This window comes from Lynx canadensis, chromosome E2, assembly GCF_007474595.2.
Source record: "Lynx canadensis isolate LIC74 chromosome E2, mLynCan4.pri.v2, whole genome shotgun sequence".
NCBI lineage: Eukaryota > Metazoa > Chordata > Mammalia > Carnivora > Felidae > Lynx > Lynx canadensis.
In genome coordinates, this window is record NC_044317.1 from 53729815 (window position 1) to 53741128 (window position 11314).

The 11314-nt window shown below is 53.7% G+C and overlaps 2 protein-coding genes across 5 annotated transcripts in view; one reads left to right on the forward strand and one right to left on the reverse strand.

The window, feature by feature from the left end:
• NUP62 (nucleoporin 62) overlaps positions 1–7670 on the reverse strand; it is a 27828-nt gene extending 20158 nt beyond the window's left edge. Inside the window, exon 1 of one of the 3 annotated variants that reach the window (XR_004342958.1) lies at positions 6978–7043. The gene's annotated coding sequence lies outside the window, so the exon portion shown is untranslated. Of the gene's footprint in view, positions 1–6977; positions 7352–7615 lie in introns of those variants that run through there. The other 2 variants (XM_030299860.1, XM_032591325.1) reach the window with 2 other exon arrangements.
• On the forward strand, positions 6967–11075 carry ATF5 (activating transcription factor 5). Of its 2 annotated transcripts, none has more exons than XM_030299864.1 (3): positions 6967–7052; positions 8494–8790; positions 9735–11075. In XM_030299864.1, the coding sequence occupies exons 2-3, from the start codon at positions 8613–8615 to the stop codon at positions 10397–10399; spliced, it is 843 nt and encodes a 280-aa protein (XP_030155724.1). In that variant the 5' UTR covers positions 6967–7052; positions 8494–8612; the 3' UTR covers positions 10400–11075. The 2 variants fall into 2 exon arrangements, with proteins under 2 accessions (XP_030155724.1, XP_030155725.1); XM_030299865.1 differs by lacking the exon at positions 6967–7052 and adding an exon at positions 8081–8141.
• The last annotated feature ends 239 nt before the right edge of the window (positions 11076–11314 follow it).

Here is an 11314-nt window from a genome sequence, read left to right on the forward strand (position 1 = left end):
AATCCCTGTAATCAACACCAGCATCTCGAGGGAGAGGCAGTGATGTCACTGGTTGGGGAGGAAAAGGCCCAGGCCAGGTTGTGGTAGAGACAGTTGCCATGGAAATGGTTTCTCTGGGAACCAAGTGAAAGCCACCAGAAGTGAGGGGGGTGGGCAAGGTGGCCTCGATTCTGAGAACTAGAAACCAATCACACCTACCCGCCTCTGGGTATCAATCACCATGCTAATATTTCTGGACATTTGTTATGTGCTGGGCTGTTGGCAGCGCTTTACCTGCACCGACTGCCAACTTTATGAGGTGGGAATTATTCAAAACCCCATTTTACAGAGGAGCAAGCTAAAGCCAAGAGAACTTTAGTAACTTACTCCAAGTCACACAGGTAGTCAGGACAGACCCAGGCTATCTGATCCCAGAGCTGAGCTGCTAATCACTCACTAGCCTCTCCAACGCGACATCGTGTCCACCTTCCACACCGTGTGCCACCTCTAGCACTCCCCATCCTCTAAGGACATCCGGGGCATCTCCATCACCTTCCAGACTTGTTCAGGTTTCACTCTGAATCCAATTCGGTGCTGTCTACCTCCCCAGCCACAGGCTAGACTCCCAAAGGCTAGAAGCTAAGAAGGGCATTAGCTGCTCTTTCCTGCCCCCACCTCGGGAATCTGTCCCTGCTCTGGGCGGGGGCTGGCAGAGGAGAAAGGCAAAGGGCTCTTGAACTCAGAGCGGGGCTCTGCTGGCGCTGACCCAGCGCTCTCCATCGGGCAGTCCCCACATTCATGGGGACCTATGAGGCATTCCTGTTGTGGTCCTCTGCCTCTGCCTCAGCCTGTCTCTTGCTCCCCGCAGCTCCCACTACAACTGGCCATCCCGAGTGCTGGCTGGGTTCTGGTTCTGCTATATTCCTCTGTGCTCAAGCAGCCCTGTGGGGACTCTGCATGTGTGACCCACCACATGGCAGGGACTCTCCACCTCTCTTTCCCCATTTGGAAGGGTGGGCACGTTTGCTTTGAGAAAGGAAAAGCCAGGCCCTGGCTCGCTCCCGTCAGACAGAACTTCAGAGAACACCGGGCAGGGCCACTGTGACTGTGGTGGATGAGACAGAACAAGACCACTCTGGAATCATATTTCAACACACACAGATGCACAAACCTTGTCCAAAGCACAAAAATGACCCAAATCCCCTTCCTGGCTCAGAGCAGACGGGAGCTTCTTACCTTAACCATAGCATTAGCTGGGCTCACTCCTCCTGCCTCTAGATGAAGTGGAGATACCCAGTCCCCGACTTGCCTCTGCTGCCCAGCCTCCAATCCAGAGCCAAGTCTGCTTCCCGAACCCTTCCCAAAGCTACCTAACCCCACCCAGCTCCCACAAGAAGCTCTCCATAACACCCACTTACTGAGACGCCCCGAGGGACCCAATGGTGGAGGGCAAAAAACCCGATGTTCAACTATAGGTGCTCCTGGCAGCCTCTGGCATGAGGTGCGGACAGATGAGGAACAGATGGGGGAGTAAGACACCAGCCCCTCTTTAGCAGGCATTTGACCCTCAACGACAATTCCTGAGAGGCCTCCTTCCCTGCTCCCCACAAACACCGTCCTCTCGACTCTACATGGGGCTGGGGCTGAGCAAAGCCCTGCTCTTCCTCAATCCTGATCAGTTCAGCAGGGAGCAGTGTGGTCTCAACTTTCAGCAACTCTGGAATGGAAGTACTTGGTTCCTTTTGTTCTCCGCTCTGGGCCGTGAGGATTACAGATCTGAGGGTGAAGGGGAAATCACTGAACCAAAGGTCAGGGAGGACCCACAGCCTGAGTCTCATCCACACTCATGGTTCCCTGGAGTTCCTCTCAATCACTTGCCAACCTTTTAAAACTTGGATCTCACAGGAAATGCTCGATTTCCAACTTCATAAAATCAGCAGCTCTGCACTGCAAGGTGGGGTCACCCCTGAGGTGCCTTTGGGGTTTCCCAGGGGCTTTGTTGGCCTCTCCTGAACACAGGCCCTTTGCGTTTAAGGAGAGGCTTGTTCGTTGAGCCAGGAACTGTTCTACGCCTTTTCGGGTATTATCTGTCTGCACCACTGCCCTCTGAGGGTTCTGTTATTGTTCCTACTTTAGTGATGAGACCACTGCAGCACACAAGGGCCCGGTATCTTGCTGGAGGCCACAGTGCAGTAAGTGATGGCATCTTGAGCTCTGGGCACTAGGCTGTCAACTACCTCCAGTTTGCCCAGTCCTCTTCCTATAGCCAGTCCCTGTGGGCACAGGAGGGGGCACCCTAGGGCTGGCCCTAGCTTTCATCTTCCAGATGAGAAAATAGGCTCCCTTGGGAGGTGTGATAGGCTGGATAATGGCTCTCCGAAGAGGTCTACATCCTAGTCCCCACAACCTGTGAACAGATTACCCTACCTGGAAAAAGGGAGTCTGCAGATATGATTAAACTGAGGATCTTGAATGCAGATATTCTGGATGATCTGGGTGAACCCTAATGTAATCACAAACCCTAATGTAATGTAAGTGGGAGGGCAAGAGGATCAAAGGAGAAAATGGGAGAGGAGATGATAGAAGCAAAGGTCAGAGTGATGCGAGAAGGGCCATGAGCTGAGGAAAACAGGCGCCTCTAGAAAAGGCAAGAAAATGGATTCTCCCCTTGAGCCTCCAGAAGGAACACGGCCCTGCAAACCTATTGTAGACTTTCGGTCTTTTTTTTTTTTTATTTTTTTTAAATTTTTTTTTTTTTTCCAACGTTTATTTATTTTGGGGACAGAGAGAGACAGAGCATGAACGGGGGAGGGGCAGAGAGAGAGAGGGAGACACAGAATCGGAAACAGGCTCCAGGCTCTGAGCCGTCAGCCCAGAGCCTGACGCGGGGCTCGAACTCACAGACCGTGAGATCGTGACCTGGCTGAAGTCGGACGCTTAACCGACTGCGCCACCCAGGCGCCCCGACTTTCGGTCTTCAGAAGTGAAAGGGAACGAAAGTGTGTTGATCTGAGCCGCTGCGTTTATGATGGTCTGTTGCAACAGCCACGGGAAACAAACACAGAAGATGAGCACCGAGGGTGCCGGAGCCAGTACAGCCATGTGGGGCCTACCCAGGCTTGAAGGGCCGTGGCTGCTTCTGCCGAGGGAGACACCACAGGAGCAGCGGAAGGGCTCCCGAGGACTCTGAGCTACTAGGCCACGTGGCGGACTTATGCTCTGCATGCCTGGCCCCTGTACCGCCCTTTCCCCAACCGGGCTGGCCTTGGCCCTCCTGCCCTTGTTTGCCAGGACACCCACCTCCAACTCCTGCCCCCTTCTGGGCCTGCATGACCCCGGTACCTGCCCTAGCACCTCTTCAGAGAGAATCTAGGTCCGTCTGATGCAAACTGGGTGCCTTTTCTATCATGCCAGGCCCAGTCACCTTGATTGGGAAACAGTGAGGGGTGGCTGGTGAGGAGGGCCTCCACTGGGGCAGGAAGATGGGGAGGAACAGGTCGGAATCGATGGAATTTGGCAATCGTGAGCAGCGGCAAACCTGAGGTGAAGGTCTAGATGAGGCGGCCTCCCGGCAGGCTATGCCCTGGACTGTGGGTCAGGGACCTCACAGAGCCTAAAGAAGACAGGCTCTCCCTGGGGCTTGTGGGGTCTTGAAAGCTGTGCGGTATTGTGGAGGCCTGGGCTCTAACTAGCGGTGTGACTGCGTACAACCCCCTTCACCTCTCAGGGCCTCAGTCTTGCCCCCTGCAGGACCAGCAGGTCGGCCTATGAGCTGAGGCCTCTTCTCAACACTAGTCTCAGACACTTGGGATCCTGCGTAGGTGGCTGCTCTCCTTCTCCCTCCCTCGCAGCGCTGGGGCCCCTCCCCAAACCAGGCCTCTAAGGCCTCAATAACCAGGAACTGTTGCCAGGTGCGCCAGGGCCCCCAGAGAATCCCCCCACCCCCCCTCCCCATCAAAGAGCCAGGGTGATGCAACCCGCCTGCAATGGCCACTGCACTCCCCAAGCCTGGCTCCTCCGCACTGAAAAAGAGTCCCCAGAAGCCCCGCCCATGCTCCCAGCCCCAGCTCAGGAGTTGAAGGGACTGGGGCACCTGGACCCACGTGCAAGACTGCAAGTCTTGGGGAGGCAGCGGCATTTGAGTCCTGGAGGTGCCATGGGTCCGGGGTCAAGAGGAGGTACAGGAGAGGGCTTGGGGTGCCAAGACCGGGGTTCACAGGTGGCCATGGATGACCCACCAGTCACAAATTAGAATACACCGGGAAGGGCTAGGGAGCTAAGTGTGTGAACTGGCACCCACTCAGTAGGAATCAGTCAAGCTGCTTTGATGGGACAGCTGGCACCAGGGCTGAACCAGGTGAGATCCAACAGCTAGGGAGAGAAAAAGCTGCAAGGGGCTGGGACAAGAGGACCAGGGTCCCTGCCCCAATGTCTCCTCAGTCAGCATATGTGGCATGCAGCCGGCAACATGATTCCCATACTAAGCAAGTTCATGTCCAGTAATTAACAAATATCCTACCTGGCCACCCTCTCAAAAACCCATAATCCCAGTCTACGAGACAAAACCAAATTGAGGAATATTCTATAGAATGACCAACTCTTCAAAACCGCCAAGATCATGAAAAGACTAGGAAAGTCTGAGAAACTGCTGCAGAGACCAGAGGCTATCTGGAACAAAAAAACAGCATTAAGAACAACTAGTGAAATGAGAATAAAGCATGCACTTTAAAACCCCCTTATCTGTGTGGGTTCTTTAGTTGTGACCCATGTACCACAGTAATGTTAGATGTCAACGAGGGGGAAAACTGGATGAGGGGTATATGGAAACTCTCTGTACTATCTTTGTGACTTTTCTGTAGATCTAGTCCACATGTATATCATAGAATATCTTTTCAGAAAAAAACTCAGACTTTGGTGGGTAGTGGGGGGGACACGACTCTCTGCCAGCAGTCCGTCCTAATCCTACCTATGGCTCAAATATCTATACTGAGAAGTAGAAGGAAGGTCGGTCCTTAAGTCTCACTTAAAAGGCTGGGAGATCTTTTAAAGCACTTACTGCTTAGCAGTGGGGATAAAACACAGCTGCCTCAGTAACAACCACCACCACTACTTATGTAGCACCTGTTTGCCAGGCACTAATCTAAGTGCTTGACCTGAATTTATTTAATCCTCATAACAGTACTAAGATGTAGGCACTATTGTTTTGCAAACTCTACTCCTGATGTGGGGCTCAAACTCACGGCCCCAAGATCAAGTCGCATGCTCTACTAACTGAGCCAGTCAGGCACCCAAGATGTAGGCACTCTAAACTGCCATGTATATTGCTATGTTTCTATTAACTAAACTTCATACTTTATTCTGGTACTATTAATGGAGACTGAGGCACAGGGAAGTAAGCGAAATTGCCAATAAGCTAATAAGGGGGGTAGAGTCAGGGTTTGAACCCAACGACCTAGCGCCACAGTCTGTGCTTAACTGCGACTCTGTGCTCCCCAGGTAATCATGTAGGTCAAGTCCTCAAACACTGGCAGAGTGGACAGCTAGTGCTCTAAGCGAAAGTGGTCCGATCCCAAGAAGGATTTCCTGCATGTAACAGAAGCCTGCACGTCTTCATTCCCAGATACCTCTCAAGTTCAGGGTTCCCCCACTTTCTTTGGATCTCATAACCCTCACAAGCGATGAAAGCTGAACTCCAGGTGTCCTGCTGTGGGCAGATGCAAAGTGGGGAAGGGTTTCTGAAGCAAAGACCCAAAACCACCTGGGCTAGTGGAGGGCCTACTGCACAGGAACGGAATGGCCAGGAAGCCCCTCTGTTTAGTAAAGGGAAGTGCAGATCTCACTATTTCTGGCACGTTTGGGAAATTGATCCGGGGTGGCTGGGGGACAGCTGAAGCAGAGGACCTTTTGAAAGAAGTGCTGAGGATAAGAGCTGATGCAGAAATAAGCTGATGGAGAGTAAGAGGATGGAGAAAAGGCAGTTACGGTGATGATGCTGGCTTCTCTGCACCCCACACAGGGATGTGCTGAGCGTCCATCATCTACGATGAGGAAGGGTGGGGATGGCTGGAAATTACTGAGACCTTGAAGGAGTGACCTACTAGCACATGCTGGATGTTCAAATGTCCGGGGCTTTTGCCAGAGCGGGAGGAAGGGGTAAGGGTTCCTATTAAAAATAAAATATGTTGAAAAATAAAAATGAAAATAAAAAACGTTGAAAAATAAAATACGCTGAACAGGTACATAAGAGCCCGGCTCTCGGTTTCACAGGCATCGACCTATTTGATTCCAACAAACAACCTCACCAGGTATACCTGATTTATTAATCCTCCTCATTACAGGTAGTTAGTCCCCCATCTACGAGACTAGAGACCTTGTCACTTGCCACCCTCGAAGGTCTGAGATTTGAAAGGCGCGCGATCTCATCGTGACTCACGCCAGACTCTAACCCACAAAGAGGTTTCTTAGCGTGGGGCAGTTGCGGGATGAGGACACTAGCGTGTGGCTGGCCGGAAATTCGGGAAGCAGGGGGAAAAGTGAACTGGTGCAGCTCGGGGCGGGGGGTGGGGGGAAGGGGACCGAATCCAGAAAATCGCGGGGGGCGGCTGGATCCCAGAGTCAGAGGAAAGGGAGGCTCGGAACCCCCGGGGTAGGAAAGATGAGGAGGGTGGATCCCCAAATAGGAGGAAGGGAAAGGTCGAACTCTAGGTGTCGGGAGGAGGAGGGGACTGGATCCCAGGATCCCAGAGAGGTAGGGACCAGGCCTGCCCCCCCCACCCCGGTTGGGACCTCGTGGGGTGGGGCGGAGCGCGGAAGGATCCTGGCGGGCTGTGCTGCGCCACCCGCGGTATATCTGTCCCCAGTCCCCGGGGCCGCCTCATTCCCCATCCTCAGATCACAATCTCTCCTCAGACTACCGCGACGCCATCTCCGCCCGCATAGCCCTGGCTATGGCTCTGTAGCCGCGACCCCTCCGTGCCCCGGCCCGTCTTTGCGCTCACCGCGCTTGCGCTGTTCGCTACCGCCTTCTTTCTTCAGCGGAGGCCGCCGCCGCCTCTCTGTTCCACAGCCATGGAGTGAGTAACCGCTCGCCCCTCCCTCTCCAACCGCCTTTCCCGCCCTTTCGAAGCTCGCGGCCTTCTCGACCAGGTCTCGTGGGGGTGGGGTGGGGAGACGAGAGTGAGGAATCACGGTCGCGCAAGCGCAGAAGAGAAAAGACGCGCCGTCGGCGCGTGGCCAGGCATGCGCATTTGGGCCGATGGGGGGAAGGGTGCGTTCTTGAGAATGTTGGCGTTTAAAGATGGCCTGTGTGCAGGTGCGCCTGCGCACTAGCCCCTAGAGAGGGTGCCTTGTCTCCCACCCACCGTCTCCTTGAGCAAGTCTGTCCGCGAGCGGTTGCTCACGTGCACGAGCCACCAGAGCCCGCATTTCTGTGTGAAGGGCGGACGGAAGCAACGGCACATGCGCACTGACCCCCCCGATCCCCCGCAGGCGTAAGAGCAGTTGGCTCGGTGGCGGAGCATGCGCTTTGGCCCTCGGCTAGAGAGCCGCGTGTGAAAGGGTCAGGGGTGGGGAGCTGTTCTCTGCCGGCCCCTCCACTCTCCCGCTCCATGTTGCTCAGGCGCACAGCACAACTTACCTTTGACTCAGGCACCCGCTCGGGGGAGGGGGACTGATTTAGATTAGTAAAGCGAGGCTTAGAGGCAACCTGTTAAGAAGGGGGTGGAGCTAGGATCACCTTGGTTGCAAAGGGTGGGGCCTTGGGGAGCCTATTGTGAGAGGGGGCGGGGCTAAGCAAACAACGCTGAGGGGTGGGGTTTCAATTGGAGACAAAGCGGGGCCTTCGGGGAAAGGGGTGGGGTTAAGGTAAATATGGGGGCGGGGCTAGAGGGGGTCACCGCAAAGTTGAAAGAGTGGGACTTGGTGTTCTACGTTGACAAAGGGGCAGGGCTGGGGCAATTCCCCTGAGAACCGATTCGAGCTTGCATCTTAGGGATAGGGTGGAGCCTAAAGAAGGGGTGTGGCTGGAAGAAAATTGTGGGATTGAGTTTTTTATGAAGTTGAATAATTGCGGGGGGGGGCTGGGAGGGGCTTAAGGAAATTCCCCTGGGAGACCATTATGTTTCTATATTGGAAGGAGTGGGGCTTGGATATTCTAAAGGAAAGTAAGTGAGGGCTAAAGAGAATTCCCTTGGGAGTGGGTGGGGCTCAGAGATTTGGGGAAAGAAAGCATTGGTTTAGAATTCTGCGAGCTGGAGACTGTTTCCGATTCTGTGTCTCCCTCTCTCTCTGCCCCTCCCCCGTTCATGCTCTGTCTCTCTCTGTCCCAAAAATAAATAAAAAACCTTGAAAAAAAATTAAAAAAAAAAAAAAGAATTCTGCGAGCGCAAGGTGCAGTCTCGAGCCTAGTTGGAAGGCGGAAGGGAAGACCCTGGGGACTTGGGGGTGTGGCTTGGTTACCCTGTCACTTTGGCTGTGGATAGCCTCTGACACTGACTACTTTTGTCTCACATGTAGGTCTTCCACTTTCACCTTGGTGCCTGTCTTTGCCCCGCTGAGCAACTTCCAGAGCCTCCTTCTAGCTGTTGGTTCAGCCTTCTTCATTGCGACCCGTGCCCAGAGCCCGTGCTGCAGCCATGTCACTCCTGGCGACCCTGGGGCTGGAGCTGGACAGGGCCCTGCTCCCAGCTAGCGGTCTGGGCTGGCTCGTAGACTATGGGAAACTCCCCCTGGCCCCTGCCCCCCTCGGCTCCTATGAAATCCTTGGGGGAGCCCTGGAGGGTGGGCTCCCAGGGGGAGGAGAGCCCCTGGCAGGTAAGGACAGGTGGAGAATGGAGGTGGGGTGAGCTGGGGCATGGGGGACAGGGGAGAAGAATTCATTTATTCACTCAAGAAATATTTACTGAGTACCTGTAATAAGCCAGGTCATGTTTTAGGTGCTGGGGGATACAGCTGAGACAAGACCAACATAATCCCTGCCTTCCCGGAACTCACACACTAGTGGGGAGGCAGACAAAAGACAAATTAAGTGATGATATATTGGGATAAGTGGGAAACAGTAGCTGAGCCAAAAAAATAAAAACACAGCCTTAGTTTACAGCGAGTAGCCAGGAAACGTATAGGTAACATTTTGGCTGAGACCTAAAGGCTGGGAAGGAATAAGCCAAGAAAAGACCCAAAGGAAGAGCTTTTCAGGTAGAGGAAACGGCATACGCAGAGGCCCTGGGGCAGGGGTTATTTTACTCGTTAGTGTTTTCCAAACGCTTGGCACATGGTTTGTTCTCAATAATTAATGAATTAAAGATGAAACGGGTGTGTTGTGTGTATGAGACCTAATTTGTCTTTAGGAAATGGAGAGTAAATCAGAAACTATGGACGTAGGGTAGTTAGTAAAGATTATTTGGGAATGGTTGAAGATCTAGCTGGTTGAGTTTTGTTGTTTGGGTCATTGGTTGGTTGACTGATCCATTGATTGGCTGCTTAATAGGTTGACTGGTTGGTTGACTGCTTCATTCACTTAGTTGATTGGTTGGCCAACTGGTGGGTAGTTGATTGCTGGTTAACTAGTTGGTTAGATGTTTGATTTGTTGGCTGGTTTGTTGAGGGGTCTGATGATTCACGGGTTGGTCAGTTGACCGATTGGCTCGTAGGTGGTGTCACTCAGTGAATGGGATGAATGAAGCCGACGCGAATGAGCACCAGGTGAGGCAGGAGACCGGGAACTCAAGGAAATTTATGTCCCTCCTCCAATTCTCCAGGTGACGGCTTCTCTGACTGGATGACTGAGCGAGTGGACTTTACAGCCCTCCTGCCCCTGGAACCCCCCTTACCCCCAGGTGCCCTCCCCCCACCCTCCCCACCCCCACCTGACCTGGAGGCCATGGCCTCTCTCCTCAAGAAGGAGCTGGAACAGATAGAAGACTTCTTCCTTGATGCGCCACTCCTCCCACCATCCTCCCCCCTGCCTCAGCCGCCGCCACCAGCGCCCTCCCTCCCTCTTCCACTCCCCCTCCCCACCTTTGACCTCCCCCAGCCCCCTGCTCTGGATACCCTTGACTTGCTGGCTATCTACTGCCGCAGTGAGGCCGGGCCAGGAGACTCAGGGTTGGCATCCCTGCCCCCACCACAGCAGGCCCCCCCCCCTCCACCTCCACCCTCTCGCCCGGCCCCCTACCCGAATCCTACCACCACCCGAGGGGACCGCAAGCAAAAGAAGAGAGACCAGAACAAGTCAGCAGCTCTGAGGTACCGCCAGAGGAAGCGGGCAGAGGGCGAGGCCCTGGAGGGCGAGTGCCAGGGGCTGGAGGCTCGAAACCGGGAGTTGAGGGAGAGGGCTGAGTCGGTAGAGCGCGAGATCCAGTATGTCAAGGATCTGCTCATTGAGGTGTATAAGGCTCGGAGCCAGAGGACCCGGAACAGCTAGAGGGGCTTTGGGCTGTAGGGGGCACTGGTCTTCATCTCTGGCTCACCTCTATTTCTGGGGCTGGGGTCGGAGGATCCCACCATCCCCTTTTCTGTCTTTCTCCCCCTCCCTCTCCTTTTATCTTTGACTGCTCTCGCCCATTTCTGAATTTGCCCCCCTTCTCCCACCCAGAATCCTGGAATGTCTGGCCTTACTCAACATCTCCACTTCTCAAGTAACAGCTGAGGGGCTGGGGGCCCAGAGACGGGGAGCTTGCAACCCTGGTCTCTCAATCAGGGAAGTGAGGCCAGGAAGCTGTGCAGAATGAATGTGGAACAAACAGGGGAGCCCCCTGGGGATGTGAGCCAGGGAGGGTCTTAAGAATGGCCCCTGTGTAATAATATAACCAAAAAAGCAAGCCAAGTGACCTTAGGGAAACATATTTGGGCAGGAAGCCAAAAGGTGGCCAAGTTCACAGAGCAGGTGAATATGCAGGTAGCCGGGGAGGTGGGCAGGGCGGGGGAACGGCCATAGTCGGGACTGGGTGTTCATTTTAGCTCTGGGAGGAAATCAGTGTTTTGTTGTGGGGGCAGGGGTCGTGTTGTGTTGGGGGAGGGGCTGCATCTAGGTGAGGGAGGGCAGGGACTGATCCTTTTGGTGGTTTGTGAGCAGAAATAAAATGAAGAATTTTCTCTGGTCTGTGTGTCTTTCTTTTGGGGAGAGGGCAGTCTTAGGCCAAAGAATGATGACGTAGATACAACAGATAATCCTTATTACACACACACACTTGGCTCATGGCCAAGGCCCAGATGGGATCGTTGAACTGGTCAAGACTCAAGGCCCACTTCTTTTTAATTAATTAACTTGTTATTTTAGTTATTTTTAATTTTTTTAAGTTTATGTATTTTTGGGAGAGACAGAGACACAGAGACGGCA